Source organism: Sphaerodactylus townsendi, linkage group LG03 (genome assembly GCF_021028975.2).
Source record: "Sphaerodactylus townsendi isolate TG3544 linkage group LG03, MPM_Stown_v2.3, whole genome shotgun sequence".
NCBI classification, from domain to species: Eukaryota; Metazoa; Chordata; class Lepidosauria; order Squamata; family Sphaerodactylidae; genus Sphaerodactylus; species Sphaerodactylus townsendi.
In genome coordinates this window covers 74,986,096-75,005,544 of record NC_059427.1, presented here as the reverse complement: position 1 = coordinate 75,005,544, position 19,449 = coordinate 74,986,096, and the positions used below count along the sequence as shown (strand labels likewise).

Genomic DNA, 19,449 nt, shown 5'->3' with positions numbered 1-19,449 from the left:
TAGGTTTCTATGTGGAGGGAGTTTGATATGATTTCAGAACTCACATGGGTGGGGCAGCCACAAAGAAAACTTGTTTAAATTGGTTAAGTAAAAAAAATAACCTTAGCATTCTTTAGTCATGTTTCTTAACAACTTTTCAGGGTTTTTTTGAAGTTGTTGGTAACACAGAGAAAATTAACTTTTGAGATTCTTGATATTAGGCTAGAAAAACTAACTTCTATTTCAGATGAGAAGATCAGTTCAGTATTGAAACTGTGAGCACACAGAGTACCTCAAACAAATGAGCGAAAAGGCATGCCTATTCATGCAGCTTACCGTGCATGGCTATTAAGAACATCTCAAGTGCCACTCAAGGGTAAGAAGGGCACTAAAAACCAGTCATTTTCTATGCTTTGGGGAGATTGATACCATCCCCAGTTCTCCGTGCCGGCCTAACCATAACAGTATATTGCAAGAAGCTCTCTTGGCCTAAAAGCATCTCAGAAACAAGAAGCTGGATTAGCTGGACCTATCCAGCAGGAGTCTTATTTTCTTATCAAGAAATTCTTATGATAAAATCTGGGGTGTCCTCCAAGTTTATCTTCGAACACATGATGTACAGAAAACACCATACCCGGATGTAAAAAAATCTTCAAATGTAGTTTATTGAGACATTCAGTTATGTCTGTCAGTCTACATCCAAATTCACTACTAAAAATAAAATAATGTCACATTTCACGTTAGGAACACAACTTTTGAGGAAAACAAAAACACGAGTTTGAGCCAAGCCTAGTGTATAAATAAATGACTATTTCCTTTTCATATCAAAATTCACATAAAAAATTGCCAGCTCCCATCCCTCCCCCAATCTCTATTTCTACCTGAAAGCCATGATGAATGTAAAAATTTAAATACACACACATAGTTGTCAAAGGAAAAAAAAACAGAAGGAAAAAAGGTGCAAAACCTATTAACAGCTTTAGGAGTGGCATTTGCGGCATTTGATCATACAGATTATGTACTCATTCCCAAAAGGTGCAAATATTGCCAAGAGATTAATACTGTTTAAATTCAGCTGCAAGAAGTTAGACACAGCACCGGTCTGTACAGCACTGAGAGGCTTCAATCAGCATCCTAAAGCTCCTCCCACATCTCTCCTCCGCTCTACTGGTGGATTCAAGAGAGTTCACTGGAGCTTTAGTTCACCTCACACAGCCCATGCTGCTCAGAACGTCCCTAACAAAAAACGTTAAAAGTATTGACAGCTCTGCTGTAAAAAGTCGAGAGTTGCTATAGATTACACAAATGCAAATGCAGCTGCCCTAACCCAACTTGCCCAAAGCACCACTCCCAACGCAATCAATGCTGGGACTCCTAGATTTCTCCTTCAGTGCTCTACAGGATCTGTGCCAATGATCATGGAGGAGCTCTCACCATTACACAGAGATCAAGCCCAAAGGTTCAAACACATCCCTCTTCTATTTGATTCTCCCTTCTCCATTTAAGCAACACTGTCTCCCCTCCCCAACTTGGCAGTCTCCATCCCCATCCCCACCCCCACCCCCTCTTATTTTTCTTACAACTTTCCCTTTTGACAATACTCAACTGTGATTTCTCAGTATCCGCCCCTTTTTGCAACATGGCAGAAGCTTCTAAAATAGTTTCCAGTGGATTGCACTGGCAGCCCTGTAAACCAAGCAGCTCACAGAAATCAGCATGGGATATTATAAATACATTTTGGCCAGCATTCTGAGAGTTAAACTTGTTCAAGACAGCAAAGGATCTACTGAGTCTTGGGACCCTGGAGTGTTGCTTGTACCATCCTCTGCTAGTTCAATTCTGGATGCAACCCCTGAGGCCTTGTGTTACAATCTCTTCCTGTTCTTTAGCCAGTTCTTCCATGGCACTTTCTGCCAGGCTGACCTCACAGGAAGAGGCATCATCTGGATTGACAGGCCCATCCTTGGTGTCCAAAGAGTCCTGCGGAGCACCCAGTCCTTTGACAGCCTGTCCACTGTCCACAGGTTCATCTCTTGCCACCTTTTGGAGTTCTACACCAGGAGTTTCTGTTGCCTCCCGCTGAACGGTGTTTTGATCTGCTCCAGGATTTGGCTGTGGCACCTGTTCTGATCCAAGTCCTGGGGGCTGAGTAGGGTTTTTAAGTTGGCAGTGGCACAGGGGGCAGGTCTCTTGCACATACAGCCATTTCTTAAGGCAGCCTGCATGGAAGAAATGCCCGCAAGGGGTGATGACAGCAGATTTCATGTCCTGAAGGGGAGAAGAAGACTCAGATCATACCATATCCAACCACAAAAGCACAGTTCTGAAGCAGCCATAGCTGACTGGTTCCCAATATTTCTACATGCTGCTCGTCAATCAAACGCTCAAATAAGACTAGAACTAAATGCTAAAGTTAAACCATGATGAAAATGGACTTGGTCACCCCACTGGACCAATCATGAATCTAAGGACCATTCACACTCAGATCACTGCGGGAGTAGTTTTGAATTTCCTGAGTTGTGCTCAGGTAATTTTGGAGGCCCCTTCAAGCTCTATGTTTCCGATATGAGAACAACACAATACAATATTATATTCTAAACAAGTACAGCAGATACAAGACGTTATTAAACATTTACCATCGTGATAAAGAAGGTCTGTGTAGATTCTGTGAAAGCACCAGAAAGGACTGGCTGGACAAGAGGGTGACTCTAATTTGAAAAACCAGGTTTGATTCCTCAGCGCTCTCCATGAGCGGCAGACTCTTATCTGTTGAACTAGATTGGTTTCCCCACTCCTACACATGAAGCTTACTGGGTGACCTTGGCCTCGTGACAGTTCTCTCAAAACTCCCTCAGTTCACCTACCTCACAGGATGTCTCCTGTGGGGACAGGAAGGGAAAGAGTTTGTAAGCTGCTTTGAGACTCCTTATGGTTGAGAAGAGTAGGTAGGTGGGGCTGAGAGAGTTCTGAATGAATTGTAAGTGCTCTTAACCCTACACCACACTGGCTAAAGTGGCCTATACTGCAGTGCATGAGTGACCAAGTCAGTAACTATATACTGAAATAGCCAGACAAAGTTTTAAACCCTCCTCCCAAGTTTATTTTGTAGGGTTTTAGGGGTTCTGGTCCTCTACACAATACACGGGGCTTCCTCCAAAGACCTTCTGTTTGTGGCCCACAACTGCTAAACAATTAAATCTGAAGTGAATCCAAGTGGCCCAGGCTCATGTCCATTCAACTCCCTGAATTCCAGAACAAACATATACACAGAGAGTTTGAATCTGTAAGGAGCTGGCATAAATTTATTCAGATAATTCAGCATCAGACCATTTCTATAAACCAATGGAACCCACACAGCCTCTTACAATTTTGGAAAACCAGGTTTGTTTTATACCTTTCCTTCATTTACAAGATGTTCTCAGGGTAGCCACTATAAATGCTGTGTGTTTGCTGCTGTGAGATAAGTTTTGTGGCACACAAGTAAAACACAGATCACTGAGTCAGGAGTTGTATGTAAACAACCAAGATTGATTTATTTATAGGTTGGTTTCAAAAAACACCTAAGTAGCGCAAGCCTCCAGACAGTCAAAGAAGAAGCCTGGCTGAGGCACATAAATTTAAGTTAGTTATGGCTTCAGAGTGTGGCTTGAATTCTATTTAATGCTTATAGGTACAAATAGGCTTTCACTGACTAGCTGCTAGGCTTTCACATGTACAGTCAGACTGAGAGTCAGACTGAAATGTACAAGGGTTGTTCGTTATCAGAGTCAGGCCTCACAATTGGGTACCCCTTTCTCACCCAGAAGTAGAATCAAACTACTTTGCCATGCTACCAAACAAAGCAACCCTTCAGACTGTCTGCTCTTTTACTGAGGCAGACCCAATGTATCACTGCACTCTCCAAGAGGCAGATCCTGCTGTGCTTCCTTCCAACATTTCAGCTCCCCTGAAATACGACTGGATGTTGGAGCAGCATCCCATAGGCTCAGCTGAGCAGATGTTTTCCCCTTCAAGGGCAGGACAGCCTTCTGTCCATCACATGGCCCCATTTACCTTGGCTGGCAGCAGTTCTCCTGCCCTGGTTCTGGGAATGTGTTTCTGTGCAACTGCCACTGAACCTATTATATACTTAATCAATCATCTGTGGCTTTGATATTAAATTTAATAGCTCTGTGTGAGCAAGTGTGTGCATGTGCGCAGCAAATGCTGTTAAGTCGCAACCAACTTATGGTGACCCAGTGGGGTTTTCAAGGCAACAGAATAACAGAGGGGGTTTGCCATTGTTTTCCTCTGCATACTGACCCTGGTATTCCTTGGCGGTCTCCCATTCAAGGGAGACCTGCTTAGCTTCTGAGATCTGATAAGATCAGGCTAGCTTGGGCCATTCAGGTGAGGGCTCAATAGTACACGTGTGCAAAGTGGCATCAAGGCACAGATAATTTATAGCAACCCCATAGGGCTTTCAAGGAAAGAGACAAATGGAAATGGTTTGCCATTGCCTTCCTCTGCATAATGACCCTGGCATTCCTCGGTGATCTCCCATCTAATTATTAACCAGGGCTGACCCTGTTTAGCTTCTGAGATCTGATGAGATTATAGACAAAGGTTAAGTTATTAATTGCAAGGAGTTCTGCCTTCAAAGTGCTTTTAATGAACCACTTATACTAGTGGGGCCTTTATATTCACAATCAATATACATTCAGGAGAAAACAAAGCATACAGAATTTAAAGTGTGTGTACCACACAGTGTTACTTCCATAGTTCTTTTTGTTTTATTATTTCTTCTGGCATCAAACTCTAAACCTAATCTGGGTGCTGTTTCATTGGTGACCAACTGGTTCTTTAAAAATGCAGTGAATAGGCCTTAGAGATCCAGTCAAGATAGAGATGGGAATGGAGGTGAAAGCCATAAGACCATCTAGACCGTCTACAAAACAGAAATTGATACAAAATGACTGAACAGTCTGCTATTTTATTTATTTATTTATTTATTTATTTATTTATTTATTTATTTATTTATTTATTTATTTCTTTCTTAAATTTATATACCGCCCGATCCCCGAAGGGGATTAAAAGATCATTAAAAGTTGCTACTTCAGGCTTGTCAGCATCCTATTTTCAATTATTCATGCAGAAACCTAGGTGATGAATCTAACAAAATTACAGAAACAGCTCCATCGTCTGAACAGTCAACACATTTAATGGTGACTGGTGCAGGTCATTTGCCCAGCTGGCACTGCAACTTGTTTGACAGAAGAATGAACACACACCTGCCATCTTGCACATAACATACTGTGTGATATGAATGCATCACAGGGAGTTTGGCCCACAGCACATATAATCTTCTCTTTCTTTTTTGATGGAAAAGAATCAAGCAGGTCAGGTTATTGTGCATATGGAGGATCTGCCCAACACATTTTGGCTTAGATCCACCCGCAAATTTCCATAGATAGATTTCTGCCCATGGAGTACAGTCCTCCCCACCCCCATCCTGCTGTTAGGGGCATTTCGGACTCCAAGAGGAAGTGAGAAAGTCATGCTCCATAGCTGGAAATTGTTGTGTCCATGGAAATGCGCCGGTGGGTCCAACCCTGTTGTTATGTGTATGGTGGAAATACAGGAAATGTTTCCATCATGCAGAATCACTTACCTGGCTAAATTTCTTTGATGATCTTATCAGGGCAGCCTACATGGTGCCAAATGAAAAAAGACACAGTCTAAATATCATCTATTTGGACACGATACAAACCTGATAGCAAATGGCACAGATATCATTGTGTTGTTCCAACTGGTCTTTGGTTGCAGTAGGCAGTGATTTAATCTTATTCACAGCATCTCTGCGAAGAAGAAAGCTTTTCCATCCCAACTGAGCACGGAGCCACACGTTGTAATAGGAATGAATGAAGATGATCATTGAGCCCATCACCGTCCACTCTCCAAAGATAGTCTCTGATACTCCATATGCCACGACACAGAGTGCTACAAGGAACTCCAGCAATCGATAGGTACCATTCACATAATAAATGACATCATCCATGTTTTCTACAGGCTCTTTCCTGAACTCCTCGACCATAAACAAAACATAAATGAAAAGTGTTCCAAGTACCTGAAAGGCAAAATAATACACCATCTGAGTTAACTCCCAAGAGTAAAACTTCTCAATATCCATAATCCAATAAAGCACCTGAATAATTATAAACAAATGTTTAAGTAAATTCCTATTTAACATGGAATTTATCTTCAATCAGGGCTTTGTTTAAAAGTTAAAAAAAGGAGAATTATCCAGTGTATCACACGCACAGTCCTGTGAAAATTCAGTACTTTTAAGTCACATTGATTTCAATAGATGAGTTAACAACTGCTAAGATCTTTCCTATCAGACTGAGATGAATGGTGTGCATGTACCAAATCATCTGTGGGCCCGCCTGAATTTCCTTCCACCCAGTTTTTGTTTGTTTGTGGGGGAGTGCAGCAATGCCGACAGAAAAATGGAGTCTGTAGTGAAGGGAGAAATCAACAGAAATTGCTGATTCCTCTTCCATAAACAAAAATGCCATTCCAATGGAGGAACTGTGTGACTAGGTACATGACATAAAATTATCAAAGTGATTAACTTTGGGTGCTTTTTGCCCACTTTTTGGAAACAGACTGAATTTCTGGAAATATAGAGCAATCTAACACTTAACGGGCCAGAATTGCAGGATTTGCTCATCTTTACTAATACACATCAACTACACTCAAAGCAGTATTACAACTTACCTGAAGAGAGGTGAGTATGCTGCTAGAAATAATAATCAGCAACCAGAAGTCCATGTGGAAAAACTGACAGATCATGTAGGCCATGTAAGCTGGGAAGATCAGCAAAAACAAACACAGGCTAACAGCACGAAAATGTTTCCAGAGGCTCCTGAAAAACACACACCATTTTTTAACATTAAAAGTGGAGTTAGAACTTGCACTTGCAACAAGAGACAGAACTAACTTAGTAAGCAGCATCAGTAGAGACTCTGACCACTGACTCCTGCTGATAATTTGCACAATGGAGAATTTTTCAGTGTTTTTCCTGAAGGTGTTTGAATGGTATTCATGTGTGCCTCACTGCCCTCTAACATTAAAATATCTGATTAGCTACACAGGCAAGGTATGAAAAACACTGCAGAAGAATTGACTCATATGCCTCAACAAGCTGAACTATTTGTCAAGCCACTTTCAGGAAGCATTTCAAAGGCTGTTCAGATACTTCCATGATTCAAGCTATTATGAGACTTGGAGTAAGATCAAGGTCCACATCTTTCCCCTACTATACAGAGGCAAGTTTCAGGAGGCTAGCCATGTTGGTCTGCAGTAGAAGAGCTAGATTTGAATATTGTAGCGCCTTAGAGATGTATGGTGCAAATATGTGTGTGTGTGTGTGGGAGGGATGTTTTCAGACAAGCAACTCCTTATGTGAAATCTTGTGACCTTATTATAGTAGAGGCATGTGTCATATCAGCTACGGGGTGTCTGTAGCAGTTCTGAACAAGAGATTCTAGATATCACATTCTTATAATGAGAAAGGGAATCAACACATGGTGACGACAGCCTCTGTAAAGCAGTAGTATCAAGCAAGACATCCTGGACAAGCTGCCTCACAAACCAACACAATCAATTCTGCCCAGGTAAAGCCTGAACTACTATTTCTCCAAGGTGGCCATGGCCACAACATTTGAGAACACAGCCTTATGGTACTGTGGGTGCAAGTGATAAAACATTAGTTTTTAGTCCTGATCATTTCCAAGAAGCCACAGAAGATGCACCTGCCCTTCTTTAAGTTGCCATTAAGAACTGGAAGCTGCTTTCTATCCCTACAACCAAAAACAGCCTAGGAGGCCTTTAAGACCAGCAAAACTAGCCTCTTTTCAGGGAAGCCATTATGCACTGTAGTGATGAATCATTACTTTTGAACGTGGTCAAGCCTTCCATTTAATCAGATGAGAGGGAAAACTACTCAGTCATTACAGAATCATTATTATGCTGCAGCAGTGTCATCTTGCTTCTGACCAATGACCTAATCCAGCTGAAGCCAGTTAATCAAATATAGGGCACATCGCATTCCTTTGAAGTGGTTATTTATCCTTGGGAATACACCTGGATGGAATAGACACAGAACCTGGAGAAAGGAAACTGCAGATTCGGGCTGAAGAACTCAAAATGCTGAAATCAATCATTCCTGAAAATATTAAGGCACGACGTCAGGGATCTTAATTTTTTTTTAAATACCCCAACACCACCTATTGTCTTTCGACATTCTACTTGGAACAAAGCAGAGCTGAATTACAGCCTACTGCCACCAGGGCCAATTTATAGGAGGTAGATACACATCTCACAGCTCTGCTTCTCCCTTTTCCCTGTGCTAATAAATTTAGCATCAACACGTTGCAGACAGCCTGTACCATCCACAAATAACCTCTAAGCAAAACTGACTTAGAGAATATAAACAAAGCTTCTTTCAAGAGTTTCAGGTCATACAAAAGCAATGAAGCTTAGAAGATGGGAAAGGTACAATACACAGCTTCTCACTAGGCCATTTTATAAAACCCTAGCACAAAAAGCATTCAGAACTAGCAAGGCCCGTCTAACAAGAACAAGCCAGCAATCAGCTTAAGAAAGGCATGATCCAAAAGGCCAAGCAGAGAAGTCTGTCCAAAACAGCAGAGCTTCTCTCACCAACCACTGTCAAAGAAGCCACTTGGGGAAGTCCTCCTGAGAGGATCTCTACAGAAGTAACTCATCACATGATAGAAACCTGTGAGGATAAAAAAGTTGCATGGCTGGAAAGAAACCCTATTCACAGAAAACTGGCATGTCAGACTAGAATTCTTCTCTTCTGGATAGCTAACATTCTGTGTTTTAATGTGTATGTGATTGATCAATTTTTCCTGCAATGAGTGCTCTAAATTTATTAATTTATTATTTATTTATTAAATGTCTAGACCGCCGTCCCTCTAGGGGCTCAGGGCGGTGAACAACAGTAATAAAAACAGCTTAAAAACACAACATAAAACAACTAATTATCAATAATAAAACCAGGAACCATATAGCGTCGGATGGCATTTCATCCCTCCCCCTTCCCCAACTTTATGCCCACCGGAGGCCAGATGGGGGCTGCAAAAGAACATCAGGGGCTGCAAAAAAGGACCAAAAGGTAAATATCATAGAATCATAGAGTTGGAAGAGACCACAAGGACCATCAAATCCAACCTCATGCCATGCAGGAATACACAACCAAAGCACTCCTGACAGATGGCCATCAATGCTCTGTTTAAAAACCTCCAAAAAAGGAGACTCTACCACACTATGAGGAAGTATATTCCACTGCTGAACAGCTCTTACTGTCAGGAAGTTCTTCCTAATGTTTAGGTGGAATCTATTTTCCTGTACCTTGAATCCATTACTCCTTGTCCTAGTCTCTGGAGCAGCAAAAAACAAGATTGCTCCATCTTCAATATGACATCCCTTCAAATATTTAAACATGCCTATCATATCACATCATAACCTTCTCTTCTGCTTCTCAGACTAAACATACCTAGCTCTCTAAGTCTCTTGTTGTAGGGCATGGATTCCAGACCTTTTACCATTTGATCACCCTCCTCTGTATCCTTCTTGAATTATGATGCCCAGAACTGGACACAGCAATCCAGGGGATGTCTGACCAATGCAGAATAGAGAGGTACCATTATCTCCCTTGATCTAGACCCTTCTTCTAACAAGCTTGTCACTCTATCAAAAATATGATAATTTAAAGTTGCCCTTTGGATTACATTTGAGATTCTTAGCATCTGACAATCACCAATTTTAGCATCCTAGTCCTTACATTTATAAAGTGCTTCCCCCAATCTATTTTTACTATCCTTTGTACCCATTTGCTATTACCCAATTTTATTTCATTCTTTCAACTTGCTCCGCTCCCCATTTTACAATCCACAACTTTGTGACCAACACAAAAAGAACTGGGGAAAAAATAGCAGTAGAAAATACAAAAGAGAAACTCACTTGTCCCTTGAAGCTCCCAAAGCTAGAACAATAGGATCGGCGATCTCAAGCATTGACTGCAGGATGGATGCAACCACAATGAAGAGGATAATACTGAGCAGGAAGGCCCGATGGACCACTTGCAGCTCTATTAAGCCAGTCTGAACGGCTAGAATCAGAAGTGTGACTCCTTCAGTCATCCCTCTTTTCATTGTGAAAACACAGAAAGAAAGAATAAAATTTGCAATATTAATGATCTTGGTTCACTTTTACAACGGCACTGCTACCATCCCACAGCTCCTGATGTCAGAAATGTTGACACGTGATCCCAGCAGGTGGCTGTCCTCAGACCACATGCTGACTACAAGCTATCAATTGCAACGCTCCAATATAGACTGTGGAGACTTGAATTCAAATCCCTGTTTATTCATTCATTGAATGAATACTGGAGCTTAACACCATCCTTCAGCATTAATTACTTCTCTCTATAAAAGTGAAATTGAAGTAACTCTTCTTTATACATTTGCTGAAAATAAAACTTTACCCATGAAGTGTTCTGAAATAATTTGTAATGGAATGTTCATTCCCATACATCGTCTTTGTCTGAAATGTTCCTGAACTCTTTCATCCTTGGCTCATTTTCACTATTTCTGGCTTGAAACATTTTTTCAGCACTCTCTGGAGATCACACGCAATAACCACATACATTCTTATTTTTCTGCCAGACCATTGTAAGAAAAGGAAATAGTTTTCAGCTGTCTTTCCCTGCTACTTAAACAGCTGAAATGAAATTATTTATTTTGGCACATGTTAAGTAAAGGCAAATGTATCCCAACTATCATTTTCATGTGTGGATGTCACAGCACAAGGTATTTTTACAAAACCCAAAATTAAATAAAATCATGCAAACATTCCATTTAAACTGAAGCAGTATGTGTTGTTCTAACCCCTTGTGCTATTGCTTGCCCAAGTGAAACTGTGCTAAGTATATTTGCCTTTCTGCTTACACATTATTGGATCCAACCCTCGCAGTGCATATCAAGATGTCTAGCAGATGCATATCCCCCAAACTTGACCAAGACTGAATGAATGAAGAAAGGGAAAGAGGATAAATATAAGTCTTGGTTGCTAATTTTTTAAAAAGGCTTTAAAAGGTAAGTATAGAATCATAGAGTTGGAAGAGGCCCTATGGGCCATCAAGTCCAACTCCCTGCCCTGCAGGAACACACAATCAAAAACAGTATAAAAAGAATCAAAAGTATAAAAGCAGTAGGTGTGGAAAAGTTGTGAAGCAAAGGAACCTTAAACAGCAGATATTTCAAAAAGTTAGCAAAGGTAACAAATCAAGGAATCCTAAGACATGAATGGAAGAGTGGAGGAAATAATATTTATATTTTGGGAAGCTGCGGATAATGAATCCAAACAGTGTAATAGCCAAGGAGTCAAACAATGCAACAAAAGTATAACCTTTGAGAATGAAGAAGAGTTTGGATTTATACCCCACCTTTCTCTCCTGTAAGGAGACTCAAGGTGGCTTACAAGCTCCTTTCCCTTCCTCTTCCCACAACAGACACCTTGTGAGGTAGGTGGGGCTGAGAGAGTCCTGAGAGAACTGTGACTAGCCCAAGGTCACCCAGTAGGGATGCAGGGGTGCAGAAACACATTTGGTTTGCCAGATAAGCCTCTGTCACTCAGGTGGAGGAGTGGGGAATCAAACCCGGTTCTCCAGATTAGAATCCACCTGCTCTTAACCACTACACAACAAATGTTCTTCTAGATGTTTACAATCTGCTTCAGTTTAATCAACCAGTTTGTACCGGGAGTTATTGAACACTTACCTATTCATAGCAGGATCATTCATGAATGCTCGGTAGCCTTGCAGGTAAAACTTGCAAAGGGTTAAAACTCCAAGAGCAACAAAGGAGACTGTAAACACCAAGCCCAGGAGAGAATAGGGAGTGCTACAGCATTCTGCAATACTAGAAATGAGAAAATATAGCTGAATTAGAACTCTGGACAGTCCAATAAACTTTGAATTCAAAGGCAGAAAAGATGAAATGAACAATGTTAGCTTCATTGATTAGCCTCAGCTGAAAACTCAAGATGAAGGTTCTTGCCAGGTTCTACAGATATCAGCAACAATAGATAAATTCATCCAGTGGCATTGTGGACTTTGGAAAGAATCTTGTAAATACAAATTTAGCAAAGAGCAGCACGTATCAGCTGGGCTCCCTCACCATGCACTAACAAGACCAAACCATCTGGGGGCACTGATCTGCTGGCATTTAAACAAAAGATCATTTTTCGATGGCAAAAAAGGAAAGCTTTCATCTTATTTCATTTATTTCATTTGATTTATGAGAAGCTTTTCACCATATGGGCTCAGGGCATCATACAACATCAGTATGGTAAAATACCATAAAATCCAAAAAATTGTACATTCTTAACAGTATAGGTGACATAAAATCCGATTAAGGGAAGTGTAATAAACTATGCCGAAACTCTCAAACTCATATTAATCTAAGGGTGAAAAGGACAGGGAAAAGGGGGGAGGGAAGGGGGAAAAGGAGAGGCCAAATCTAGGGAATACTGTCGCTGTCCCTAGCCACAAGCCTGGTGGAACAGCTCTGGCTTACAGGTCCTGCAGAACTTTACTAAATAGCTCATTCAACAGAGTGTTCCACCAGGCTGGGACCAGGGCTGAAAAAGCCCTGGCCCTGGCCGAGCATAGCTGGACCTCTTTTGGGCCAGGGATCACCTGCAAGTTGTTATCTGATGAGTGTGGTGCCCTTTGGAGTATTTGGAGAGGCTGTCCCACAGATTCAAAGGTTCCAGATTGCTTTAAAGGCTGTGAAGAGTAGTACCAAAACCTTTAAAGGCTGGTGCCAGTTTGCTTATTACATTTCACTCTAGACACTCTAAAAAGGTGGAAAATAAAGGACCAAAAAAAGAGAGAGATCTGACTAACGGTGGATGTGTATTACATCACAAATAAACAGAGTACGTAAGTTCGCAGGGCATTTTTCTTACTCAACTGGGATGATGCATGAGCCCAAAAACTGTGGTGCGTAGCTCTGCTGTAGTTCTGTAAATGGAAGCTATCACACCATTGCGAGGGCTGTCGCCTCTCTAGTTGTGTAAGCAGGCAATCCCATGTACTGATTTACACTGAAAGCTTGTTTGCACACTCTTTCCTCCATGTTATTGTTTATGCAAGACCAATATAATCACAAGGAGGAAATTCAGCAGCACAAACCCCACCCACCCCATTGGGAACACCTGCAGGGGGTGGGGCCTGGCAGCTACAACAGGAGTTCCACCAGCAGCCCAAGGCAGCCAGCCTGCTCAGCCCTGCCTGGGACAGACCCTCCTGTTGGTCTGCCTGCTTGGTGTGGTAGTAGTTAGCGAGGCTATAGGTTTTGGGGAGAGCGGCTGAACAATGGGGGCACCTACTTTGGGGCAGGGGATCCCGGTATTGATGGGACGGGGTAGATATAGCGGTAGGCGGCGGCCATATGATAGAAGACGAACAAGATACGGTCATGCTCGTTCGCCTTCTGACCTCCGACCTATCCCAAGAGACGACGGTGGCAGAGTTCAGGGTTACTCTGCTTCGTCGCTGGTGCTGATCAATGCCAGGTCCATCAACAATAAAACCGCTGTGCTCCGAGATTATCTTGAAGCCCAACAGATGGACCTGGCTTGTATCACTGAAACCTGGGTGCGTGAGGGTGAAACCGTCGCCTTAGGCGAAGTCACGCCACCCGGGTTCGCGTGCCTCCACCAGCCACGAACACAGGGCCGGGGGGGAGGTGTGGCGATGTTCATCCGTGATTCCATTCCCTTCAGGGCGGCCCCCATCCCAGAGATTGCCGGCATGGAGTGTGTCGGCCTAGAGTGGTTGGCTGTGGAGAGGATGGCGGTCCTCCTGGTGTACCGGTCGCCTAGCGCACCAGGGGACAGCCTGCTGCGGCTGCTGGAGGTGGTGGCGGACTGGGCATTGCGGTTCCCCAGTCTTATTGTTCTGGGGGACTTTAATGTCCATGCCGACACCGCCTCATGTACAGTGGCTGCGGACCTGGTGTCATCCATGGCGGCACTAGGCCTCTCCTTGGTAAGTTCTGGCCCCACTCATGAGGCCGGCCACACGCTGGATTTGGTCTTTGGTTTGGGGGTTAATATGGTCATATCCTCTACGGATAGAATGCCATGGTCTGACCATTACGCCTTGAAGGTTCGGATGGCCCTGCCACGCCAAACCCGTCTAGGCGAGGGGCTGATTTATGCCCGCCCGCGGAGACTTATGGATCCGATTGGTTTCCTGAATGCTCTGCGGGACCCTGAACCCGCCGGCACACTCGATGAGCAGGTGGAGGACTGGAACTCCCGGCTCTCCGATGCCATCGAGATTGTTGCTCCCCGGCGTCCTCTTCGCCCCCGTGTTCGGCAGGCTCCTTGGTATACCGAGGAGCTGCGCCATATGAAACGGATGCTTAGACGACTAGAGCGAGTGTGGCGGAAATCTCGCGATGGCGCTGCGCGAACATCAGCTGCTGATATGGTGCCCCCTTACTGCCCTGCCCCTAGGGCAGTTACATCAGGGTCCCCTCATATTGAGGGGTCCTGCCATCCCCCCTCATGGGGGTAGGTTTTAAATTGGGGTCGGACGCCTTTTATTATGTATTATGGTTTTTTGCTGTTTTATGAGTTTTAAGCTATTTTATGGATTACTATTAATGTTTGTTACCGCTGTTTTAAAGATTTTAGTGACTTGTTTTACCATGTTTTATGCTGTACACCGCCCAGAGCCCCTGGAGGATGGGGCGGTATAAAAGTTTAATAAATAAATAAATAAATAAATAAATAAAAATGTTAAAGGAGAAACAAGACTGATTACTGAGATGCATAACTACAGCCTCTATCCTATAATATTCTTAAGTTTTAAGGACTATCCTTTTAAAAAAGCAAAACATTCTGTAATCATGATGAATGGGTTTTCTGCTAGATTGAGAGTAGCACGATTTTAAAGATGTCAGAACATAAAATTCTAACAGCTTGAAACAACAGAACTGGAGGAAATGAAACCACTAAACACAATATTTCTACTGGGAAAAACTGCATTCATGAACCAAAGTTTTTCCTGGCATGAAAAAAATCCTTCAACCACTCACTTAAGACACTCTTTTGGTGATTTTAATATAGAAAGGCAGAATATGAATAACTCAAACACAGATTCATACCCTGCCTTTTTATCATTACAATGATATGCAAAGCAGCATTCACCAGAAGAATTTAAAAGCTTAAAACTTTAAAATGCATAAATAACTATTCATAATAATATGCATAAATAATAGCAAAAACAACAACAAAAGGAGAAATTGATAACATTTCTTTTTCCTGAGGAGAGATGCAGCAATCCTTATTTCTCATGCTGTGACAACATGCAGTGGTCTTTCCATTTGAAAGCCAAGAGAATAGAATGAAACACAGTTCACTCACATACTACCTAAAACATTCTAGATGCCCTCCTACCACACATACAATGCAATATGTAACACAAGGTATATGAGCACCAAGTTGCACATACTGCAACCCTCCTACTTCAAAGCTGTGATCGAAAGTCTACAAAAAATCAGGCACACATCCCTTGTGTCGCATGTTATGCTACACATTTGGCTGGTTTCCTTTTTTGTCTGTAGGAAGCAGATTTATTCAAGACTCCAAGGAATGCACCTTGAGAAATGCCAGTTACAGATACATGTTAAGTACCTTGTTAGAAAGAGAAAGAGAAGTCTCTCCCTAGAGGCGGGCTGATCTCGTGTGCTGAAGTAGGAGTAGATCTGAAGAGCAAACAATACAAGCCAGAAGACCATGAAGAGAACAGGGACCACAAGCTGATTCCACAGAGACATTCCCAAGGCCAGAAGGCCATACACCTCGACCACCTGCACAGATGAAAAACAGAAAACTGATTTTTCCTTCTCCAGAAATCATCAGAAGAATGCATTCTTACCACAAAAAGGGAGGAGTAACAGCAAATCTATTTACAGTATTTCAGAATCTGAAATAAACGTTTTTTAAAACTCTATTTTTGCTACCTTCTTGCTGACAAAAGACTTGTAAAAGTTAAAAGAACATAGTAGGTGTCACAAATGTGAATTACCATTTCCCCCTTCTCTCTGCTGTTGCCAGTGTTTAATTAAGAGTTCACAATGCAGAAATCAGCAGGTGGGTCTGGCAGTCAGTCTGATAATTAATTTGCAACATTATGATGTGGTTCGTTATCACCCTACCCCCATGTCTTGTTTCACTGCAGCAGACAGCCTGCTTTGGGCTATACACCATGTATGTAAGGGAGGCTCTTAACCCCTTTAAATTTTGTGATAAAAGTGTTAACAACAGATGACTGTGGAGTAACAAGAATAGAAAACACTCAAGTGAAGTTCAAAATGTTATCAGGAATGGTGAAATGAAAGCAAGTTCCTCTTGTGCTTCTGTGGCCTGTGGAGGGTCATGGCAGGACTCCGGCTTATCTAGAGTATTTATTCAGAACAAAGAGGCTGAAAATACTCAAATGAAATGGGGCTTCTTTTAAAAAATGATAACAAACTGCAGGGCAAGATTGAGCAAGCAACATAAGATGATCAGCTGGATTCAGTGATCAGCTGGGCTTCAAGGATCAGGGAACTTTGTGCAAGGATTTTGGAATACCCCTTGTCCTGGAACTATTTCTGAACCCAGGAAAGTTTACCTCTGCGGCCATGGGGCCTGTGTGTTGCCTGGGTGCAGTGAGGAAGAGTGAAATCCCTCCTTAGTCTCATCAGCAGAGCTCTGATTTCCCCTTTCCTTCTCTTCACCGCAACTCAGCAATGCATGTGGCTGGCTACTGCTGTTTTCTACCTTTGTAATCCAACTTTTCAAAAACCTTGTTTATTATACATGCTATAATTACTGCATTGTTCCTTGCAATCTTGTTTACTGCATTGTCTCCTTACATATTATATCAGCATGGTGTAGTGACATCTGATATAGTAGTTAAGAATGGTGAACTCTTATCTGGTGAACTAGATTTGTTTCCCCACACCTACATTCCTGTTGGGTGACCTTGGGCTAGTCACAATTCTCTCAAAACTCTCCCAACCCTACCTACCTCACATGGTGTCTGTTGTAAGAGGGGGGAAGGGAAGGTGAATGTAAACTGCTTAAAGGCAGAGAAAACAGGGTACAAAAACCTCTTATTTTCCTTCTATATAGTTTTTGTGTACTCTAATATTTGTAATCCAGTTTTTATGCATTCTTTGTATGCATTGAACTGTTTCACTTCATGGTGGTGCGACCGCACTTGGAGTACTGTGTTCAGTTCTGGTCACCACATCTCAAAAAAGATACCGAAGAGAGAGAAAAAGTGCAGAGAAGAGCAATAAGGATGATTGAGGGACTGGGGCACCTTCCCTATGAGGAGAGGCTGCAGCGTTTGGGACTCTTTAGTTTGGAGAGGAGACGTCTGAGGGGGGATATGATTGAAGTCTATAAAATTGTGCATGGGGCAGCAAATGTTGACAGAGAGAAATTTTTCTCTCTTTCTCACAATACTAAAACCAGGGGGCATCCATTGAAAATGCTGGGGGGAAGAATTAGGACTAATAAAAGGAAACACTTCTTCATGCAATGCATGATTGGTGTTTGGAATATGCTGCCACAGGAGGTGGTGATGGCCACTAACCTGGACAGCTTTAAAAGGGGCTTGGACAGATTTATGGAGAAGAAGTCGATCTATGGCTACCAATCTTGATCCTACTTGATGCCTTAGCAGACCAGGTGCTCAGGAGCAGCAGCAGCAAAAGGCCATTGCTTTCACATCCTGCATGTGAGCTCCCAAAGGCAACTGGTGGCCCACTGCAAGCAGCAGAGCGCTGGACTTGATGGACTCTGGTCTGATCCAGCAGGCTCTTTCTTATGTTCTCATTGTTTTTAATTGTACAACCCACCATCACTTAAAAAGGCAGATTATAAATTAAGCAAGTAAATGTATGAAAGAATTAATGAAATTACTCCATAGAGGCCTTGGAATTCTGAAATTAACTGTTGGGGAGAGAAATTGCTGGATCCAATCGGATGAACCTTTCAGGAGGAATCTGGATTTATAACCCACCCTTTTCTCCTGTAAGGAGACTCAAGGCGGCTTACAAGCTCCTTTCCATTCTTCTCCCCACAACAGACACCTTGTGAGGTAGGCAGGGCTGAGAGAGTTCCGAAGAACTGTGACTAGCCCAAGGTCACCCAGCAGGAATGTAGGAATGCAGAAACACATCTGGTTCACCAGATAAGACTCTGTCACTTAGGTGGAGTGGGTAATCCACCTGCTCTTAACCATTACACCATGCTAGCTCTCACACAACTAGGTCTTTAGTACAATGTTAAAGTATAAGCTCATCAATTCATTTTGGTCAATATGGATTTGCTCTTGGCAGAAAAAACAAGATTCTGACTATGACTTGTTATTAGTAGAATATGGGGTATGTCCTAACTCTAAATTAGACTAGATTAGAATCTTAATACAAAAGCAATTCAGAGCTATAATTACATTCATCTTGTCCAAAATGCTATTCAGGAAAAAAATTAACTTAGCAGCAATTTATGTTTTCCTTACATAATACCACTTTAATACATTATACAGTGCTATTTTTTAACAACAGTTTATTTTTTAGTTAGTTTTGCTATTATCCAAACAGCAGGTTGCAGTTCAGACACTGTCAAGAACTGAATGGCATAATTTACATAATGAAGTAGCAAAACCAAGACTGAGCAGCATTATATACAGAAAACACTGGGAAGGCAAATTATTTTTACTACCTTTAAATATGGACACAGTCTGCTGAACCCTTCTGGAGAGGCACATGCCACTTATCAGAGAAATACAGCAAGTGGCTGTAGAAGGGACTTCCTGGAGGATGAACCAACATTTCGAAATTCCCTCCACAAGGAACGTTGTCTGTGGCCAGGTCTCATTAGATTTTGGAGAAAAACAGCCATGTCCTGACTTCAAACATTTGGCCCCAGTTAGAGGAGTGAATGAGAAGTCATATTTTGAATTGTTGACACTGTAAGTCTTAAAAAGAATGGGATGAATCCCAACCATGTATTCCACTGGTAGAATTTTCACCAATTCCTCTAACAACAGTAACTTCCCCTCAATTGCTTCCAGGACTCTCCTGACCCCTGGGGGCACAATCACAGGAAGGCACAGTGAGACTGATCACCTACATGCGGTGCGACCAGAAGCACATTGGGGCAACAAATCTTTTCTCAATGCACTTTTTTTGGGTGGTGTGCCAAGAGAGCAGGTGCATCAGGGCAAGATTTCTTGTCCCGATGCACATCTTTTTGCCCGCGGGGAAAGCGAAAGCACCTCTGGAGCGACTTTTCACGCCAGAGCTGGGAGGGGGGGGGGGGGGCAGG

At 42.4% G+C, this 19,449-nt stretch overlaps 1 protein-coding gene across 2 annotated transcripts in view; it reads right to left on the bottom strand.

Annotated features, from left to right (window-relative positions):
* Positions 1-620: 620 nt before the first annotated feature.
* Positions 621-19,449, bottom strand: part of RNF145 (ring finger protein 145) — an 83,167-nt gene continuing 64,338 nt past the window's right edge. For both annotated transcript variants that reach the window (XM_048488018.1, XM_048488017.1), the window contains exons 6-11: positions 15,760-15,935; positions 11,829-11,969; positions 10,012-10,194; positions 6,739-6,886; positions 5,729-6,085; positions 621-2,247 (exon numbers count right to left, since the gene is read on the bottom strand). In XM_048488018.1, the coding sequence (XP_048343975.1) occupies positions 1,813-2,247; positions 5,729-6,085; positions 6,739-6,886; positions 10,012-10,194; positions 11,829-11,969; positions 15,760-15,935 (1,440 nt within the window). In that variant the 3' untranslated portion in view covers positions 621-1,812. The remainder of the gene's footprint in view (positions 2,248-5,728; positions 6,086-6,738; positions 6,887-10,011; positions 10,195-11,828; positions 11,970-15,759; positions 15,936-19,449) is intronic.